This window comes from Euleptes europaea, chromosome 2 (assembly GCF_029931775.1).
Source record: "Euleptes europaea isolate rEulEur1 chromosome 2, rEulEur1.hap1, whole genome shotgun sequence".
Classification (NCBI taxonomy): domain Eukaryota; kingdom Metazoa; phylum Chordata; class Lepidosauria; order Squamata; family Sphaerodactylidae; genus Euleptes; species Euleptes europaea.
In genome coordinates this window covers 82,302,549-82,324,600 of record NC_079313.1, presented here as the reverse complement: position 1 = coordinate 82,324,600, position 22,052 = coordinate 82,302,549, and the positions used below count along the sequence as shown (strand labels likewise).

At 42.3% G+C, this 22,052-nt stretch overlaps 1 protein-coding gene across 1 annotated transcript; it reads right to left on the bottom strand.

Moving 5' to 3' along the window:
- Positions 1–14,603: 14,603 nt before the first annotated feature.
- Positions 14,604–15,815, bottom strand: GPR25 (G protein-coupled receptor 25). Its single transcript, XM_056844807.1, has one exon. The coding sequence runs from the start codon at positions 15,813–15,815 to the stop codon at positions 14,640–14,642; it is 1,176 nt and encodes a 391-aa protein (XP_056700785.1). The 3' UTR covers positions 14,604–14,639.
- Between the last annotated feature and the right edge of the window lie 6,237 nt (positions 15,816–22,052).

Sequence of the window (22,052 nt, the reverse complement as noted above, 5' to 3'; positions counted from 1 at the left end):
GCCCACTTCATCAGATGCATGAAGTCAACGCTGATTCAGTAAAAGCACATACATATAATGGAGCGTACAGAGGGAGAGAAAAGAGTAAAAATGTAAATAGTAGGTTAAAAGGCTATATACTGCAGGAGTTTATTTTTATGAATAACTCAAAAGTAAACAAGATTATCAGTCACCATTTACAACAGCAGTAACATTATAATAAAGATTATTTACAAAATCCACGTAGTACTTTTTATTAAAACCAATCAAAATGACACAAAGCCATGTACAAGCTATAGATCAGGGGTGTTAAACATAAGGCCCGAGGGCCGGATCCAGCTGCTTGAGAGCTCTTATTCGGCCCGCAAGCCAGCTGAGGCAGCCACCTCCCCCCACCCCTCAATCTGGGCTGGCGAGGCACAGCCTGGCCCGACCAAGTGACATTTATGTCATATCCGGCCCTCTTAACAATCGAGTTTGACTCCCCTGCTGTAGATACAGATGACAAGACACAGTACACTTTCCTGGATGCTGCAGTTCAGACACTAAGTAAAACCATGGTTAATTTTCAATATGATTGGTTTGTGAAAGTCCTGGTTTGTTGCTGGTTTCATTGTCTTCACTCTGGTGAGGAATCTCTGTAGCTGGAGAGTGTATGAGAAGGGTGCCAGGGAATAAGCCAGCACGCCCACATTCATAGGTCACACAAAACCACGCTTAAGACTGACCGTGGTAAATAAACCAACTTCAGATCATGGTTTCAGATTCTAGTCTGAAAGTCCATACTTAGCGCACTGACTGGCTGCATGTGGACAATCATGCTGAACATATATAGTTTATTTAAACCATGATTTTGCATGGTATCTGCACCAATGCCTTAAATGGATACTAAACTTGTTCTGATGGTGTGTGTCAGGCTGGCTTACACAGCAGTACAGAATGGGTTTACTGCTGCTAGGGTTGGAAACCTCCCGGTGGTGACTGAAGATCTCCCAGAACTATAACTGGCCTCCAGAAAACGGAGGTCAGTTCCCCTGGAGTTTTGTTTTTTTAATCTGCACAGCCAATCAGGCCTTCAATGGCCAAAAGCCCCACCTGGCCCCACCTGCTTTCTGAAATCTAAAAACACTTGGTGGGAACCAGGAAAGATGTCAGTAGGTGCTGTGGCACCCATGGGCACCACCATGGGACCCCTGCTGTAAAACAAGATGTACCTTGGTAGGGAAAGGGGGAAAGCCCTTTAAAAGGCTGTGTTGGGGGGGCTTAGCTCTGCCTCTTCTCCCCATGGTGGTTTTGGAGGAGCATCCAGATACATGCTTCACCAGCAGCTTCTCCACTGTTTCCTGTTTTTTGGAAGTTTATATTTGAGGGGGGGGGGGAGCCAGACATGTCAAGCTCAGATTGGGCATATCATCTGAACTACTCCTCTTTCCTGTAGAGGTTTCCTGTCATCCGTTTGGGGGGGAAAACCCACGTGGAATCAGCCATACACAGCCTTTAGTGCTGTTTTTTTTAAAAAAAACAACAACTCTTTTTAACTTTCGTCCTGGTGTACATTCCAAAACTGATCCAGATGTGGATATGGAGTCCTTGTAGTTCCATAGCAACCTTTTCCTGGGGGCATTTTGAGGACAGAAACTGGTTGCCAGCTGAACCTAACGGCATGTAAAACAGATGTAAAGCAATCTTAAGGAGTTATACAACCATTACAGACACCAATATCTTCTGAAACAGTCTGATGTGGTGGAGTAAACATTTTAGAAGCTTGAAATAGGTTCAGTTTATTTTTAATAAAGTAACACAGCATAAAATGGGTCACAGGAAGTGCCATGGAGTTCAAGGGCTGTCACGGCATCCCATTAGCTTCAGAAAGTACATTTCTTTACTAACCAGAAGATGCATTTTGAGACTGATATATCATAAATATGTATATTTTTTCAGTGTGTCTAGTTTTATGACTTCATAAATTTTCAGAATGGGTACTTCCTAGCTAAACTGGCCATCCTCTCTACATATCCTCTATGCTCCGTCTTCTGCTTTGGCAATTGGGGCAGTACTTCCCATTTGGTGCTAGGCATCAAAATTGCAAGTAGGCTTCTGAAAGTGATGGTTTGAAGGCAGTACTATGCCCAAAGGGATACTACTAAAGAACAATCACTCTAGGAATTAATCACACAATCTGGCACCATCTTGGATATGCTTCTGATGACATAGGAACCCGCGAAGACTTGTGGGAGGCATCTCCATTTCCCCTCCCCCACTATTTCCTCTTCCCCTTTCCTGAAAGCCCCCAAAGCCCTTTTCCTGCTTCCTTCTCTCATTCTAGGGTTGCCAACCTCAAGGTGGGGCCTGGAGATTTCCTGGAATCACAGCAGATCTCCCAACTACAGTGATCAATTCCCTAGGGTTGCCAGTTCCAGGTTAGGAAATTCCTGGAGATTTGGGGATAGATCCTTGGGAGGTGAGATTTGTGGAGGGAAGCGACCTCAATAGGGTTGGCTGTTCCAAGGCTGTTCCAAGGCTTGGTTCTGTGAGTAAAAGGCAGGGGGAGAGGGCAGGGCCCTTTCTGGCCTATTTTGGCCTTTGAGAGAGGACTCATTGGGGCAAGCCTAGCTAGGGTTGCCAGCTCCAGGTTGGGAAATTCCTGGAGATTTTGGGGTGGAGTATGAAGACAGCAGGTTTTGGGGAGGGGAGAGGCTTCATCTGGGTATAATGACATAAAGTCCACCCTCCAAAGCAGCAATTTTCTCCAGGGGTACAGATCCCTGAAATCTGGAGTTCAGTTTTATCCTTAAGGTATATTTCTTTTCTCACCATACATACAAATTGTGTATGCCAAATCATCATCTTATATATTAATAGCAAAGATAGCCAAATCTTAGGATACTTAAATCCAGTGCCTGGAGCTGTGAATGGACATGACAAATCTTTCTATAAACCTTAAAAGGGTCACAGGTTTGCAGAATAATCTGAAACACACACACAGACACACACACTGGGGGGTTTACAAAATCCAAAAATGATAAAAGGAGTGCCTGTAGCTTTAAGCTGAACTGAGTGGCCATTTTATAGCCAAAGCAGAGAAGGGTCTGGACAACCCCCCTCTCCCCCCACCCGACCAATTTGTTTCTGGCTATCTCAATGCAGGGGTCATAAGAACATAAAAAAATTCATTGTTCCATTGGTACATTCGTTGTGACGTTCATTGTTCCATAGATAGTCTTGCACTCGCAAACCAAAAAAGGGCTTTCATGCCTATAAGAGGATGCATATAAAGGGTGGCAAATCAGCCTGACTCTGTTCCATCCTGCCTAGAACTGAAACTGACCACACTTTCTGTGAAACTGACCAAATAAGCAGTCTCACATGATTCAGCTTTATTCTCTGCTAGTGCACTTGATAGTGGCTTCAAGGGGAGGGGTGGGATGAGGAAGACAGATACACAGGAGGGAGAAGCAAGAATGGGCATGGGGAGAAAAACCTGAAGGGACAAGTATGCACGGGAATGGCTTTTTATTTGAGATTGAGGCAGACTTTAAACTCGGGGCAAAACAGCATCCTGAAAACATGGGGAAAATGTGAGCAGAGAGCGAGGTGACTTCTGAAGGTCGGAAAATACATGCATAGTTAAAACAAAGCCTCAAAGTAGTCAGGGGGTGACCACAACAGGAACAACCTGTGCATAAAAGGCCCATCAAGATTTTGGGGTGTAAGCTTTCGAGACTGATGAAGGGAACTTTGACTCTTGAAAACTTATACCCTGAAAATCTTGGTGGTCTCTAAGATGCTACTGGACTCAAATCTCGGAGTGAAATACTTAACCTTCTTTCTTTACTGAAGCGGCTCCTGCGTACAGACCAGGAGGATCACAGCCAACCAATGGGCCAGTCCTGGTCTCCCAGATGCTGTATGTCTGCTATCCATCATTTCTAATCATCTAAAGCATAGAAATGGGAGGAAACAGGCAACAGCCCTCTTCCATAGTAGAAAAGGTGGATTCAGGTTTTCCATCTGGAAGTCTGCTAAAGTCTCTCCCTGCCCCCCCACCCTCCACTGGTTTGGTTGGAACATGACAAGGTCCAATAAATGTCTCAGAAACTATTGAGGACTTTCCATCACACACTGAACTTTCCCATCTGCTCAGCGCTGCACCCTAGCTGCTCAAGCCGTGAAAAGCAGCTGCCACCCAGTGCTTCCTTTTACTGGGGGAGAACTTTCCATCAAGGGCTGTGCTTTTCAATCTGCTCCATGTCTTCTTAGCAACTGATTAGTTATTTGTTTCTGTTGTATTGCATGGTTATGTATTTGTTAGCTGCCTTGGGTATTCTTTTAGAATGGAAAGGCGGCATTTAAATAAATAAATAAAATTTGCATCACTTGGATTCCAGTAAATCCAGGTGGACAGAATTCCACTCTTCGCAAGCTAGCTGTATTTGATGTCAAGCACTTGCTGTCCTCCCTAGCACAGGTGGTGAGGTGTCAGGTTAAATCTGGGTTGCCCTGTCTGTGTACCCCCTGGGAAAATGTTCTCTTAGGTGTCCACAAATGCACGAGATGAATCAGAGACTCAGTCTGGGCTTCTGCTACGGCGACCACATCCTCTTCTAGAGGGTGGCAGAAACAGTAGTAGGAAAGTTATCTCATGCCAACTTGTACTGGTGAAGTCACACTTTTACAAATTACTTTTGGAGACCTGTCTGCCATGTAACATTTTCTAACTCTCCTATACTCATTCTACACTAATGGAGACCCAGGAACGAAGAAACTGGTATCCTGAATTAAAAGTGAGTTTTAGAGGTTTTATCTTTATCATTTATTCTGGGGAAGAAATGCAGTTTCTTCTGTGTATGTATTAAGACTTGAATTATAGTATCATAGAATCTTAGTAATAATAGTATCATAGAATTCATGGTGAAGGCCAGTATAGTCCCAAGCATATTGGATGCATCTACTATCATGTGTTTTTTCTTCTTCATAGAACATGTTTAGGGAGAAAAGGAGCTGGCTGGGGACTTTGGGATTCTGATGTTGCTTTGGGACTTGTACTATATATTTGGGAGACTGCTTCTGGTCCCCTATAATGACTGCTAAGCCTGATAATTTGTAAATAGACATGTTCTCCAAAGGAATTTCATCCTGGAATAGTTATTCCGAAGATCTGATCTCTCATGGAAGCCAGTGAATCTTACATGATATTACCAGCTCTCCCAGAGTGTCAGCGAGAGCACATGGTGTACCATGTGCTGTGGGGAACTGCTGTTAAGAGGAAGCCATATGTCCAACATCTCACTGGGTTGTTGGTCATACAGTTCTTCAAACTGTAGTCATAATCTGCTCCAGATTCATCCTCCCGCTCCCACTCTGTTCCTATGCACACACACAAAATACATCTGAACATATGATGCCTTTTTGGGAATCAGTAGTTTGAAAAGTTACTTCCAATATTTGAAATGACTAGGGTTTTTTTTACAGCATGCCTATATGGAAACGTCCTCTGTGCTGGTCTGCTACTTTAGCACAAAACTGGACATGTGGAAAGGAGTGTCTGAAAAATAATTATACTGTCCAGTTAGGGTGGACTGCTCCTGAAGACTGATGGATCTGAATGGATTCCAGATAGCTCTTGTGGTGTTTCCTGTTCAGTTTCAGGTTATCAAAGCACAATTATATCACAATGTGATCTAGATCTTCAACTACAGACCAACATAGCTACCCTCTTAAACAATTACATCACGGTTGCTTGGATGATTTTTGGTTATTACTCCTAATCTCTAAACAACAGAGATCAGGTCCCCTGGAGAAAATGGAGGCTTCAAAAGACAGACTCGACAGTATACCATAAATTCTAGGTGAAATCCTTTCCCAGATTCCCTCTCTACAGTCACCAGCCCCAAATCTCCAGGAATCTCCCAGGCCAGAGTTGGCAACTCTGCCCAGCTCCCAGGCAGCATTCCCCACCCCACACCACTAGGCTTTTTTCAATTTTTTTAAATTGGCAATTGAATATCATTATATCCCCATCCAGGAGCTTTTCTGTTTCTTTAATTAGCAACCAAATAGTGTTATAACATTCTGTGTGTCAGGTTCTCTGAATTCCCAGATTCCACTTTTTAAAAGTAAATCTCCAGCTCCTTTTGTTGCAGAGATATGTCTTTCCCCTTATATCTCTGCAACAGAAAGGGCAAGAGAGTTACTTTTTAAAAAAGCTGGGAATTCAGAGAACCTGACTTTTAAAAAAGGCCTCTTGGTGGTGGGGCCACGGGGGGCAGGGGAAACTGTTGCCATGAGGATTGGACCAGAAAAATCCAAACTTTCCCACCCACATGGCAGCCATCCCAGCTTTGCGATGATCTTTCCCAATACAAACCCGAGAGGTGCACAAATACCTGTGATGCTGTGGGAAGTGAAAAGGAAATCCCATTTCCCACAGCATCAAACTCCAGGCAAACAACCCACATGGAAATGGCCTCCATATTTGAAGCCTTTCCATCCCATAAGAACATTAAAAAGCAGGAATCTATAGCAGTTATTTTTAATGGTGCCAGTAGGTGGCACCCTATATTAATACTTCTGGTGTCTCACCATACCTTCGGTTTTGGTGCTGCTTCAACATTACATGACATTTATTCCTTTCTAAAAGTTCATGTAGGGAAGTGGCCAGAGAAAAGGCTGCAGAACCTGGGGTTTGATGGTGCAAATCTAAAGGTCACATATTAAGATTTTAACAGACTCTCGTTGCAGAACCACTAAAGCTATAATTTCTGAAGCGCATTCTGATACCAGGGTTTTATAACTTCTTATATGCTGAACAAATATTTATGCTCAAGTTCTGACATTCTGAAAAAACTAATTCCCTAGTTATTTTCAGCCTGCAAATAGGCTTCAGCAAATTCATTGCTTCCTAGACTGGATTGGGAAAATGTTTGAATTGGTGGAAATGGCAAAACTTACAGCCATTTTAAATGAAAAAGACAATGTTCGATTTTTAGGGGAATGGGAGGATTGGATGAAATATTGTGAATATGAATTAAAACTGGGGAAAATGGAAGAATACTTATTAATCTGATCTAGAGGACACAATTAATATTAAGAGTTATAATCATGTATATTAATAGAAGATGTTTTATGAAAGTTAAATGAATTTATGATAGTTAAGATCAGACCAATTACGATGGGATGAATACTTTATTAAGAGGCGGAGAGAGGCGATGGGGAAGTCATAAATTTTCCTTTAATTGTTTTTTTTTGTTATGAATTTAAGAAACCATAACAACATAGAGTTAGAATTTTGAATTTCATATTGCCTTTATTGTTGTTTACTATCATGGAAAATGTGTATTATAAAAACCAATAAAATTATTATAAAAAAAAAAAAAGCAAATTCATTGCTTCCTGTACCCCAGGATGCAGTCTGACAAACCTGTTCAGTGGAGGGGACGGCTATGCAGCTCTCTGCAGCTTAACTGGAGCTACAGCAAGTCCTGCCTCCACCCTAAAGGCCCTCTGAGGAAAACAGAGCCATGCACGCAGGCCTGTAGTGAGGGAGCCCCCGTGACTGCATTGCTTTATCTGGAGTACTGATTTGCCTACAACATTTTTAAAGCCTTTCCATTTGTACATTTCCAAGCAAAGAATCAGAAGGCAAGTGATGTCGGGGTGCAGTTGAAATGAGCTAAGGATCTGCCCTCTTAAAATTCAGAAAACACTTTGCTTGTGAATTGACCTTAGTATAGGGAGCCAGCGTGGGGTAGCTGTTAAGAACGGTGGTTTGAAGCGGAGGACTCTGATCTGGAGGGCCGGGTTTGATTCCCCACTCCTCCACATGAGCGGAGGACACTAATCTGGTGAACTGGATTTGTTTCCCCACTCCTCCACATAGAGCCAGCTGGGTGACCTTGGGCTAGTCACACTCTCTCACCCTCACCTACCTCACAGGGTGTTTGTTGTGGGGAGGGGAAGGGAAAGTGATTGTAAGCCGGTTTGATTCTTCCTTAAGTGGTAGAGAAAGTCGGCATATAATAACCAACTCTTCTTCTTCTTCTTCTTCTTCTTCTTCTTCTTCTTCTTCTTCTATAGAATAACTGCCATAAGCTTTTGTAGTTTCTTAATTTAGGGAAAGCCATGGCTCAGTGGCAGAGCATCTGCTGGGCATGCAGAAAGTCCTAGATTCAGTTGTTAAAAGGATCAGGTAGTAGGCAATGTAAAAGACTTCTACATAATAACCTGGAAAGCCACTACCATTCTGAGCAGAAAATATTGACCTTGATGTACAAATGACCTGATTCAGTGTAAGGCAGCTTCACGTGTGTGAATGCTAGGAGAGAAACAGTGATTCATTTCAGGAGTATCATTAATAGTATCATTCTGCTGGTCCTGGGATTTAGCTCATTGTTCTAAATGCTACTCATCCTTGCAGGGTAGTCATGTTCTAGCATGAGATGCTGTTGGTTCTGGCAGGTGAAAACATGAAATGATGATCAATCAGTCTTCAGAAGGAAGAAATGTCTTAAGAGATTCAAACACGCGGGCACACCCGCCACAAATTTTTCTCACTTTGAAGACCATCCACATACCACAAAAATAGCACTTCTATTCCACACAAACAGAAAAAGAGAGAGAGAGAGAGAGAGAGAGAGGATTGCAATTACACCACAATTAAACCACCCTATATTGATTTATAGGGTCACCATGAGTCGGAAACGACTTGATGGCACTTGACACATACATATGTTGTCTCTTCACAACACATATTTAACAAATTTCTGGTGTTCTGTACCAGTATCTGACTCTAAATTTACCTACCAGTTTACCTATTTGGCTGGCATCATAATAGTCACCGTACTTTGGGACGTCCGTGATGATAATTCCTGATGGGTAGCTGTGTTCTGTAGCAGGGTAATAAAACATGCATCCAGAGGCACCTGAAAGACTATACGAATTTCTTTCTGCATATCCTTTCATGAGTCAAAGATAACTATCCCTTCATCTGGTGAAGTGAGCTCTGATTCAGGAAAGCTTATGCAAACATTTTGTTAGTGTTTAAGGTGTCACTACACTCTTGGTTTATCACTCTTTGGAACAGACCCCCCCCCCCACACACACACATATAAACACACTGAATTTTAAAATGTGGCAAATTGTATTATGGATGAGATATATGATAATACAAATCTACATATGCACCTGATGCTCACATTGCACTCTGCAGATTGTAGGAAGATGTTATTTTTTAATAATGTTTTTTTTATTTTCAATATAACCAATTAACACAGACTTCACACAACAAAAACATTACATATAACAAGACATAATCACTCACAACGCAACATTATACAACACAACCACTAACAGCGTGCTACATTATTTATCATTAAAATACCTTGCCAGAGTGCCCTTCAAACATTTTATTTCATTATGGAGGATACATCTACTATAGAAAAATCTAATATTTTATCCGTTACTTACAGCCTTAATATGATAATCTTGCATTCATAGTAATTATATTTTACCTTAATCTCATATCTTATTCCCCAGAAGGTGACCATGGCTATTTATGCATGGGAGGTTTTGCCTTGGATTTGCCGCTCTCTCAATGCACCTTTTCCCCATCCATATTCTCATGTGGGCTTATTGTTGAATTGTGAGAGTTTGGATGGGGGAAATGTGCATCTACAGAGCGACGAATCCAAGGCAAAACCTCCCATGCATAAATGGCCTGTGTTGAAGTTCCTGCTTGAGATCCTCTTCATTTAGATCCCATGGAGTTGACTCACTCCTTTGGCTTATTTGTTACCGCGAGCCCTTTTTTCGACCCCATCAATATAAAGATGCCCAGCTAAGAGCCACCAATAGTGCCCTTTTCACTTTGTGCCAAAGTCCTCTTGGATCCAGCGGGCCCTGGGCCGGGCTTCTGAGAAAAACGGGCTCCCTGCACAGATGCCGCTCCCTGGTTAGTCACCGTAGGTAGGAACCCCAAGCCTGCCTCTCCAAACTGGAAGGGAGAGGCACCGCTGTCGTTAACTGTGATCCGTTCCGAAATGTTAGCCTTGCGTTTGTATATTCGTAAGCATCTCTATGGGAATTTTCACCTAAGAGCAGATAGGTGAATCACGAAGGCCATTTAGGCATGGGGAGGTTTTGCCTTGGATTTGCCGCTTTCCAAATGCACGTTTTCCTCACCCGAATGGCCCAAACTCATCAATAAGCCCCCGTGCAAAGTTTGGAGAATTCAGATGGGGAAAAGGTGCATCGGGAGAGCGGCAAATCCAAGGCAAAACCTCCCATGTGTAAAGGGCCTAAGAAAACTCTCTGTTGCCGCCGCATCCCCTGGCTCGGCAGTGCGGGAGGAGGAGGGGGAAATGGGTTGTGTAGCATTGAGTCAACCGAAACATGCCCCAAAGGTAACGATTTCATTTTCTCCTCTCATATTTGTTCGCGTAATGTTGAAGCCTACAGTCTGCAAAGGAATAAACATGGAAAAGAATAATAATATGTGATGATTAGAGATTTTCACTTCTCAGAATTATGTTTTTTTGTTTATGTTTCAAACAGAAAAAACCACAACAGGAAAACATAATCCCGAGAAGTGAAAATTTCTAATTATCTTTAAAAATTAATAATTTTTTAAAATTCTGATCTGAAAATTATGAGTATGAAAATTAATTTTTTAATTACCGGTAATCTCAGTTTTCATTGGAACACTTACACATTTCTGGAATTTCTTATGTTTCTGTTTCTTTGTTGTCTTCATTTTTCCTCGTTCTGTTTCTTAATCTTCTGCTGTAATGTGGTTTATTATTGGTCACACTTCAAGACATTCCTTTAGATTTATAATGATTGCATTACACTGTTCTGTATTTTATTTATTATTTTATTATTTTATTTCCCAGCGCTGTTGTTGTTTTTGCTGACGTTAGGATTTTTGATTTTAATAGCTTGCCTGACCTCAATTGTTGTGGGTCTGTTCATCTCACTATTATATTGCACACTGTCTTGCCTAATTAAAGGAATCTATTCTTTTTTCAATAAAAAATAAAAAAGATTCATACTGGTGTCCGTTCAGTTGTTGGTTGCTTAAGTAAGAGAGATCAAAAGGACTCACTGTCCTGAATATTACATTGTATTTTCAAAGTTGGAAAGGTCTTCAAACATTTCTGGCACGGTAAAACAAGGAATGATATGAAGCTGTGAATTAAATTCGAAGCAGAGCTTTGAAGGAGTTTTCAGTTCAATATTCATTCTAAATGCTGCTATTGGAATAACCAAACGCTACACCAATATGGGGTTGTTGTTTTTTGGAGAGGGGCTTTAAAAAGCAGCCAGGGGATAGGGAACACATCACTTGGGAAGGAAACTTAACTCTTCCTCCCATGTTGTTTCCCTGATTGAAATCTCCACCCAAAGCTTTTAGCTCCGGCAGGGGTGGGGGGGAGGCAAATATAAAGGGGGGGGCTTTTCCCTACTATGGCCAAAATAAGGGGGCATTTTTTACTTGGAAAATGCTTCAGGGGGAGAATGAAAACTTCCTTCCCCAGCACTGAGCCTTATCTAGTAGACTGTGGCAATAGATTGTTATAACACTACAGCGCAACAGCAATACCATTTTTTAAAAACACACACACAAAAGAAGCTATCCAGTGGTGTGGGGGATGCAGGGAAACGGTGGCTGGAAGAAGAAAGTACGCATGGAATTCCTGTGCGCTCCATCGCCACTGCAGTTACCTCTGCATTTGAAGCAGTGACAGGAGAATGGATTGCCCTCACCTTGTAGATGCAGCCTATATGAAACATATAGGTAGCTTTGAGAGTTTTGTGATTCTGGTGGTGTAGCTGTTTGTACGTCCACGGCTCGACACTTGCATATGTCTCAGGAAACTTTATGATTAAAGAAAAGATACCTGTAATGGGATGATATTTTAATTAGCTCAAAAATTACTACCTTACTGTGACTCCTGTGCCTGAAATACAGTAAAATGCCATCGAAATTATTTTAATACCAATGTAATAGATTATAGTATGGATTATAGATATTTTGTTGTATGTTGTCTTACATTTTTGTTATGGAGGTGTGTGATACTGTGAATCCATATTTTTAAAATTCCGCGTTACTAAGTTACTGTGATTTTCTGTTCTCATACTTTGTCTATTTGCTACTCCTTAAGGTAAAGACGAATAACTGTGACCTGAACTAATTAGCTGTAATGTTAAGCTTTAGTGAGCTCCTAAAACCATGCAAATAATGATGAAAACTCCAAACCTGCTGCAGAAATGTTTGCGAAAATGTTTTACTTCACAGCTCTGTGGAATATATATGCATGGACAAAGTGCAACTGTCATGGTCTTCAAATTCTGCTCAGCCGCAGTGTGGGCAAATTACTTAGCAGGGACCTGTCTGTGTGAATTGCATACAGATGGTAGCTTGTTTTCCTCAGAGGGCAGATGATGTTATGACAGAGGCATAGTTTCCTGTGATGTGCATATTCATCCCATTATTGGTTCTGTTTACAGAATTTACAGATTTTTTTGTGATGCACCTCCTGCCCCCACAAAACCTGCTTGACCAGAAACAAACATAAGGTATAAGAAATTATTATGCATACCAGAGGAAAAAATACCTTTAATGCCCCTTTAAAAAAACAGCACTGCCTATCTCCAACTCGGGTAAGGTTTCAAAAGCTACAGGAAACATGAATGCCACAGCTCATATCACCATATCACTTAGCTTCTGGTACCATTGTGGTGTTATGCTTTCTGGTGTGAACTAGTTCTACCACCACTCTCGATGCAGAAGATTGACCAAAACTTTTCTGGGCTCTAGAAAAGGTAGCCTATATATAATGTAAATAATATATAGAAAGGTAGCCTATATATAATGTAAATAAAACGAATAAAATAAAATGTAAACAAATGAATAAATAATACCTTAAAACAAATCCTAGGTTGGCACTGGAGTAAGTACTATATCAACTTGTCTTACAAAACTGTGGTGGTGACAAACGGAAATCTAGATTGTAAAGCACTCTGTGCACTAAAAATGTTATGTAAATGATTAATAAAAATATATTTCATTCGGTTTTGGAGCATTTGCAAAAATGTCTCCATGGATATTGGATTTACAACTGCAGGGTGCACAATCACGCCTATCTGCTGTACCAGTCACCTCTCTCCTTAAGCCCATCACTCATCTCATCCTGTATTTGTAAAGTAAATAGAATAGAATATTTATTGATACAGCACAAGCCAGACAACAATATATAATGTAAACTAAATATACACTACTTTTGCCTCCTCTTCTGTCTCTTGTTAATAAAATTATACACATTGAGAGTTGGGGTAGTCAAGAGCTGGGAAGTTAGACTTGACCTTGGATTTATGTCCCACCTTTGCCATAGCGGAACTCATTGTGTGGTTGAAGACATTAGTGGGTTTGATCCAACCAACTTTGTCACTCAGCCTCACTAATTCATTGTCTTGCTAAGGCCCCCATACCATGTGGGTTTTGTCCAGGCAGATCCCATGATCCCTAGCGTAGCCCTTTTGGAGGCCAAAGAATATCAGTTCCTTCCTTGTTCACCAGTGGAAAAGCTGATTGGATACAATCTAGTGTTAATGATGCTCGGTTTCCCACCCATAATATGTACTTGTGAAAGTTAACAAAATAAAGATTGACAAGCATTTTGATAAACTAATTTTGTATTAATAAGTAAGAAGAAGTAAACATTTAAGGCAAGTCTTTCAAGGACAAAAACATAAAGAAAGGGAAAGAAAAATGCATTATCTTAAAATGTTACATATTATAATGGTATTTATATAACACTTTTCTTTAGTGGTCACTCGTCAGAGCACTTCTAGTACATTATTTCAGTAATATTGTCGAAGGCTTTCACTGTCAGAGTTCATTGGTTCTTGTAGGTTATCCGGGCTGTGTAAGAAAATTCCAAGACCATGGTTACACAGCCCGGATAACCTACAAGAACTATTTCAGTAATCCTTACAATATGCCTGTAGGGTAGATCCATAATGTTATCCCCATATTGCAGATAGGAATATATAGATAGATGATTTGCCTTCAGAGTTTAGATTTAGACCAGAGACTTAATTGTTCATAGCTAATGCTCATAGCCACTATGCTACACCAAATTAACAGCATAAAACATCTGAAGACAGAAAGAAGGGAAATAATCTCTGAAACACAGGAATGTCCACAAAAACCCTACCCATACAGGCAGCTATAACTACAACCCCAAATTCTATGTATAAGTTCCCGTTTTAAATTGGTAGAAAGGTTTCCTGGATAAGAACTAATAGACTGTACACACATGCTCAGAGTTTTATACTTAAAATGTTAATCAAAATTAAGAAAGCTTAATGTAAGAAATACACTAAGCAACCAAAAGTGTCAGAAAAGCAATTTTTTGCACAGCTTCTTAACAGTAATGGAGCAGTTTTTAATTATACATGTACCTTTAATTAAACATATATGGGTTTTTTGGCTTGCTTTGCATTTTGCTTCAAAGAATGTTTGTCATACATTTATTTGTATTTTAGAAAAAATATATCCTGCCTTTCCAATACGTCACTGTCAGCTTACAACATCCTTACAACAGCTTGCAAACATCCATGGATATCACATATTATCCACAATAAAACCCTGTGGTAGTTCATACACCTCTTCCTGTGCCTTTCATGTCTTCCAACTGAGTGGAGGTGGCTGAGGTGAACTTCTTCTTGTTGGCAAATAGGAGACTTGACTCTGTAGAAGAAAAAGACAGGGCTGAGTTTTGCATTTTACTCCCTTTGCTGCAAAAAATAGGGCAGTTCTTCAGAGCCTGCTGTCGAAAATGCTGGTCCATAAAGACATAGATGATAGGGTTAATGCAGCTGTTTGTGAAGGCCAGGCAAGCACTGATGGTCAGGCCCCACCTGAGAGCCATCTGTGCTGGGCAAGAAAGATCCATGTGCTGGGACACAGCGAAGATGAGAAATGTGTTGAAGGTGTTGAATGGTAGCCAAAAACAGATGAATGCTCCAATGATAGCAAAGATGATTTTAAGGGCATTGCTTCTCCTTTTGCCTCGGCTGGCATGACCACGAAGCTTGGAGAAGATAGAGCAATAGCAGAACAAGATCACTCCCAAGGGCAGCAGAAAGGTCACGATGAGCAAGACCAAACTGAAAGTGGGGGAAGACGATTCATCTTGGCACAAAGACTTGCTGGTGTCTGTGATGGGGATCAACTTTCTGTATACCAGAGATGGAATTCCCAGCAGAAGGGAGACCACCCAGATGCAGCCACAGCTCACGCCGATGCTCTTCTTGGTTCCCATGGACCTGGAATCCCAGTGCTTCGTCACCACAAGGAAGCGTTCCACGCTCATGCCCATCAGGAACAGAATGCTAGAGCAACGGTTCACAGAGATGGTATAACTGCTGAGCTTGCACATCACTTCCCCAAAGCACCAGTAACCAAGAGCAACTGACAGAGCCCAGAAGGGCAAAGTACACACAAAGACTAGGTCAGCCACAGCCAAGTTGAGGACAAACGTGTCCACGAGCCTCTTGCTGCCTTGTTTTCGTGCCATCAGCAGGATCACATACAGGTTACCGAAGAAACCAGTGAAGAAAGTAATGAAATTCAGGGTGGGCATAAAGATATGAGCATATGGCAGCTCTTGCAACAGACAGCTGTCATTGGAGCCAACATCAGAATAGTCTTCAATGAATGATTCAAAGCCTATGCTCCAGTTTGCAGCCATTGCTGATCCAGACTCCAAATGAGCAGGTCCCGTTTCTATTGAAGAGCCACCAAAAGAATGCTCAGGCTGGCAGAAGCACATGTGTTTATAACAAGCAGGGTGGTACTTAAATTGAGGAGTGGTTTTCTTGTTGTTCTGAAACCTTTTTTAAAAAACCCAGCGGTACTTCCTCTTGTTTTCATGAAGGGTTACAGGGAGGTGCCCAGCAATAACTGTAGATCTAAGAGTCATCTAATTTTGGAAATGATTCAGAACGTGCACATCGGCATCCTTGATGACAATGGTGATGGCTTTAGTAGGATAGTTGCAGACAAATGACAACCGCTTTTCCTAGCACATACTTTTTGGGGGGAACACACATCCCTAGTCATAGATACCCAATGTTTAGTCCAGATGAGACCAAAGTTGAGTTCATTGAGGGGTGGTAAACCCTGACGGGCCTTCAGAATAAAATGGTCTGACCATGGCACACTACCCATAGTGATCGGGCCAATATCCACACCCACTAAGAAGATAAAATCTAGTGTGCAGCCTGCTTGGGATTCAGCCTATTTTGCATGGGATCACTCTCCTCCTAAAGGACCAGACCTGTAACTTAAAGGAGGTGGGGGTGGCAGTGTTCATCCAGGAGTCTTTCTCCTTCAGGGCAATCCCCACCCCAGAGATCTCTGGCATTCATTGTATAGGCCTGGTGTGGGAAGCTGAGGAGAGTTTGGCTATCTTGCTGGAGTACTGACCACCTAGCGCACAGATACCCTGCCAAACCTAATGGAGGCAGTGTCAGGCTGGGCCTTGAGATATCCCAGGCTAATAGTCTTGGGAGATTTCAATGTCCATGCAGACTCCTTCTTCCTTGGCATCGGAGCTAGTAGCATTCCTGGCAGCGCTGGGTCTCTCCCAGGTTTTATCAGGTCCCGCACACCAAGCAGGCCACACGCTAGATTTGATCTTCTTACTGGGTGTGGATATTGGCCTGATTGCTATGGACAGCCATTTTGTTCTGAAGGCCCGGCTGGGTTTACCACTACCAGCCCTGCATAGGTAGTGAGTAGATTTATGCTCGCCCACAGAGATTTATGGATCCAGTTGGTTTTCAGAATGCTCTGCAGGATCCAAAACCCTCCCTGGCACCTCATTAAACATGCTTACAGCAGACTGGCATGACCGACTGTCACAGGCTATCGACATGATCACTCCCCGACGTCCTCTTTACCCTGTTCCAAATTAGGGAAAAGAAGCGGGAGTTTAGATAACTAGGGCGAGCTTGGCAACGTACTCATGATGAAGCTGCAAGAGCATCCTATGGGATGTTTATGAGATCCTATGAGATGGTGGTGAAGGCCATAAAGAAAGATTACTATGCAGCCTCCATTGCATCTGCAAGCTTCTGCCTGGCTCAATTGTTTAAGGTAATTAGATCACTTATGTCACTGTCAAGGGATTCTCAAAATTTTAGAAATTCGGCTATTAGCTGTGAGGCTTTTGCAACCTTTTTTTGAGGATAAAGTCTTCTTGCTTCACCATGACCTCCCCACCAGTCTTGTTACAGTAAGTGAACTAGAGGCCCCTTGGCTGTCTTCAGGTCTGGTATTAGATCAATTCAGGCGGCTCTCTCAAGCCAGTGTAGACAGGGTCCTGTCTGCTGTTAAGTCTACCATTTGCCTCCTTAATCTGAGCCCGTCCTGGGCCAGTTCTAGAGCAACTTCAAGGGTAGCCCTGCGTAGAGAGAGTTACAGTAGTCTAGTCTGGAGGTGACTGTTGCAGGGACAGGTAGGGCATCTACTGCCTGGTTTGGCGAAGATGAAAAAAATGCCATCCTGGCAGTATGTGTGACCTGAGCCTCCAAAGACAGGGAGGAAGCTGGCATAAATTGAACCCTGTCAGGAGTCAGGAGGTGAAACCCCTGACCTAGCCCTCCTCAACCCAGCCACAGAACCTCCATCTTTAATGGATTCAGTTTCAGCCGACTCTGCTTTAACCACTTCACCACAGCCCCCAAGCACATGGCTAAAGTATCTGGGATGGTGCCCAGCCAGCCAGCCATCAAGAGATACAGTAGGTATCATCTACATATTGATGATACCCTAGCCTGAAAATCAGGACTAGCTGGACGAGGGGATGCATGTAGATATTAAAAAGCATTGGAGAGAGGATCACCCCCCCAAGGGACCCCCCATGTACCAAAGGGTATTGTGTCAAGACCCTCTCCCCTAGCGATATCCTTTGTCTCTGATCATGAAGATCAGCTATTGAAGGGCTGTCCCATGTATCCCAATATCGGCAAGGCGGTGGATCAGTAGATTGTGGGTGACTGCGTCAAATGCTGCTGAGAGATCTAACAGCTGTAGAAGCGCTGACCTGCCCTGATCCAGCTGTCTATGGAGATCATCTGTGAGGGTGACCAGCACAGTCTCCATACCATGGCCAAGCCAGAAGCTGCACTGAAATGGATCCAGAGCTGATGTATCCTCCGGGAAAGTCTAGACCTGTTCTGCCGCATCTAGGAATTGTTGTGTGTGTAAAGTGCCATCATGTCACAGCCAACTTATGGCAACCCAGTAGGGTTTTCAAGGCAAACAGAGGTGGTTTGCCATTACCTTCCTCTGCATAGGGTAAAAAAGGTAAAAGTAGTCCCCTGTGCAAGCACCACGTCATTACTGACCAATGGGGTGACGTCACAGCATGACGTTTACTTGACAGACTATGTTTATGGGGTGGTTTGCCATTGCCTTCCCTAGTCGTCTACACTTCGCCCTTAGCAAGAAGAGTACTCCTCTGCACAGCAACCCTGGTATTCCTTGGAGGTCTCCCATCCAAGTACTAACCAGGGCCAACCCTGCTTAGCTTCTGAGATCTGACAAGATCAGGCTAGCCTGAGCCATCTAGGTCAGGGTTAAGAATTGTTAAACAGATGCATTGTGTACATGTTGCTGATACAGACTATCCAGAAATTTCCACTGATCTAGAGTACAACAGTGAGGCTGCTAACTGGGTTAGAGTGGGAGAAAACTCATCTCCCCAGTATTTAATAAATTTCACTGGCTACCAGTTTGCTGCCAGGCAGAAGTGCTGACTGAGACCAGTAAGACCCTAAATGGGCTAAGTAGATGAAGGATCACAGTCTATCATCCTATACAAATTGGACCAATTGTTGAGAACTTCATTGCAGGCCCTGCTCAAGTGCCTTTGTCTTCTGGTTGTGCCCTAGGGTTGCCAGGTCCCTCTTCACCACCAGCAGGAGGTTTTTGGGGCGGAGCCTGAGGATTGAGGGGTTTAGGGAGGGGAGGGACTTCAATGCCATAGAGTCCAATTGCCAAAGTGGCCATTTTCTCCAGGTGAACTGATCTCTATCGGCTGGAGATCAGTTGTAATAGCAGGAGAAAGGTCACAATGAGCAAGACCAAGCTGAAAGTGGGGGAAGGCAATTCATCTTGGCACAAAGACTTGCTGGTGTCTGTGATGGGATCCTTATTGTGCCCCCAGAGACAGAACCGTTCTAATAGTAGCACCTCATCTGCAAAACTCCCTCCCTTTGCCTGTGTGCCTGATGTCACCTTTAACCATGGGTGTTTGAGAGGCACCAGGTAAAAACTGTTTTATTTGTGATAGAGGGATATTTTACTAGTGCAACCCCTTTTGTTTGGTTATGGTCTATTTTATTCTTTTCATGTAATTTTGAAAGTTAAGTTTTGGTAGTTTAGCATTATTAACTACCCTGAGTTCTCAACAGATGAGGAATAAATGTTTTAAGTTACTAAGTGAAATTGTCTTTTCACAAAGTAATAATGTGGCAATCTGAGAGAGCTGATATATTTACTGGATGGTGTCTGTCACCACCTGAATTATTCAAATGAGCTCTCAAAGATATTAAACTTATAATAGTCTAATTTACAGTCATCTGGAAAAATATCATTCTTCAACAAGAGTCATCTCCCCCTTATTCTTTACATTTATGCTAATATTTAATTACATATAAATTTTAGCAAGTTATGAGACCAAATGCTCAAATTTAATTTCAAGAATTTAGCACTCTAAATTCTCTATTAGACTCTTAATTAAAACATCTTTAATGCTTTAGCAATGGAAATGGATTACTCTAAAAGGATGGGCAGTAAATACTGCAAATGCGCAAGAAGCAAGGCAACCACATGCAAAGGAGGACATGCATTTTCTGCCTTCTCATTCCCCCAGCAGTCATCTGTGAGCACTGAAAAAGCTCTAGATGGAAAAGCTGTACAGCCGAAATGAGGTGTAAGTGTTGAATAAAATAAGGGATTTTGGCAGGTGCAGCTTTTCATGCAGGGTCAGAAAAAGCTGTGCCTACTGAAATGCTGTATTTCACGCAACTATTTAAGGCACAGCATCCTGTCTTTCTTTGCATCTGGTCCACCCTGCAAGAAAGGTGATAAAGGAGAAGTTCCTACAACATACATTTTCACGTAAGAGCAGAAACTGCTGAGGGCACAAGAGGGAGGAACTACATGTTCTGTGGTAATCTTTTTCAACTATTTTTTTTTAGCAGAATGCAGCTATGGGGGCACTGATTTAAAGGGAACTGTTTGCATGCTAGCGGGTTACCCTCATGCAATTTTCCCAACAAAAAATCACCACCTTGTAAGGTGCTTCTACCCTGCTGGGGAAAACTAAGGGTTTTTATATGTTTTCCACAGTGTCCTTCCTTCTGTGCAGGTCTCCCACCCACCCCTTTAAATTGCAACCTCGGTCATTGCATTGTTTGTTTGCTTTTGAAAAAACTTTGGGGAAAATAACCAGAAGAGCCATGAAACAGCAATAAGGTGTAATAGAGTGGCAAATTAGGGTATTTGGTTTACAATGTTTCATGCTGTCAAAAACTACGTTGTATTTTTTAAAATTTCCACATGTTTTTTTCCTCTGTTTGGTGTCAGAAACATTTCCCCCTAATTTTTCCACCGTTGTTTTCCTGAGCACTTTTACTGTGATGTCCCCCCTCCCCCTCCCATTCCAAGCCAGCTTCCCTTGAGCATGCAAACATTTTGAAACCGTCTTTATTTCTCCGCCTCACCAAATACCCTTCCCTTGTTCATGCCCACTGTCTCCCCTTTCTTCCCCTCCCTCCACCCAAACCCCCCAATCATTTTTTATTTTTTGAAGCCCAGATTAGTAATGTAAGGACTGGCTTCAGCTGCAAAGGAGGTGGGGTGCAATGTTTATAATCTGTTATTTTTTGACAGTTGCTTCCTCCTCTTATGTTTAATTTTAAAAAGTGTATCCTTTCCTCACCAAGCTTTTTGTTCACAGTGGGTAGCCGTGTTAGTCTGTTTGCAGTAGTCAAAAAGGGCCAGAGTCCAGTAGCACCTTAAAGACTAACAAAAATATTTTCTGGTAGGGTATGAGCTTTCGTGAGCCACAGCTCACTTCTTCAGATACAGCTGGAATGTGAATCACATCGGTCTTTAAGTAGAGGAACAGTATGTAAATGTGAATAGCAGGCTTGATTGGATTAGGTGTGATATGCAAAAGAGTCTGTGATGTCCAGGGGAGAGATGGGTGTGGAGAAATCAGCATTGGTAATGGGCCATGAATGCAAGGTCTTTATTCAGCCCAGGTAAATGCATTGACTTTAGTTTGAATATCAATTGTAATTCAGCAGTTTCTCTTTCCAATCTCCCTTTAAAATTCCTTTGTAAGAGAACTGCTACTCTTAAATCTGCAACAGAATGTCCTGGAAGGTTGAAATGTTTACCCACTGGTTTTTGAATATTGTGGTTTCTGATGTCAGACTTATGTCCATTTAATCTTTGTCTAAGAGACTGACCTGTTTGTCCAATGTAGATTGTGGAAGGGCATTGCTGGCATGTGATGGCATAAATCACATTAGAAGATGAGCAGGAATATGAACCTGAGATAGTATGGCTGACATTGGTGGGTCCAGAGATGGTGTTCCTAGAATCTATATGAGGGCAAAGTTGGCGCCTTGGTTTGTTGCAGGCCTTGGTGCCAGAGTCCATGTTCTTGTTAAGTAGTTTATCATCATGGGTGAGAAGTTGTTTTAGGTTAGCCGGCTGTCTGTAAGCAAGAAAGGGACATCCCCCCAGTGCTTCAGCGAGGGAAGTGTCACAATCCAGCATTGGTTGTAGGTCCTTAATAATACGTTGGACTGGTTTTAGTTGGGAGCTATAAGTGACAACCAGAGGTGTTCTGTTGTCATTCTCTCTGGGCTTATCTTGTAGTAAGTTGTGCCTGGGTATCATTCTGGCCTTCTCAATCATCTTTCGCACCATATCTGCAGGATATTGTAGTTGCAAAAATGTTTGCTGTAGGTCTCTCAAGTGTGTA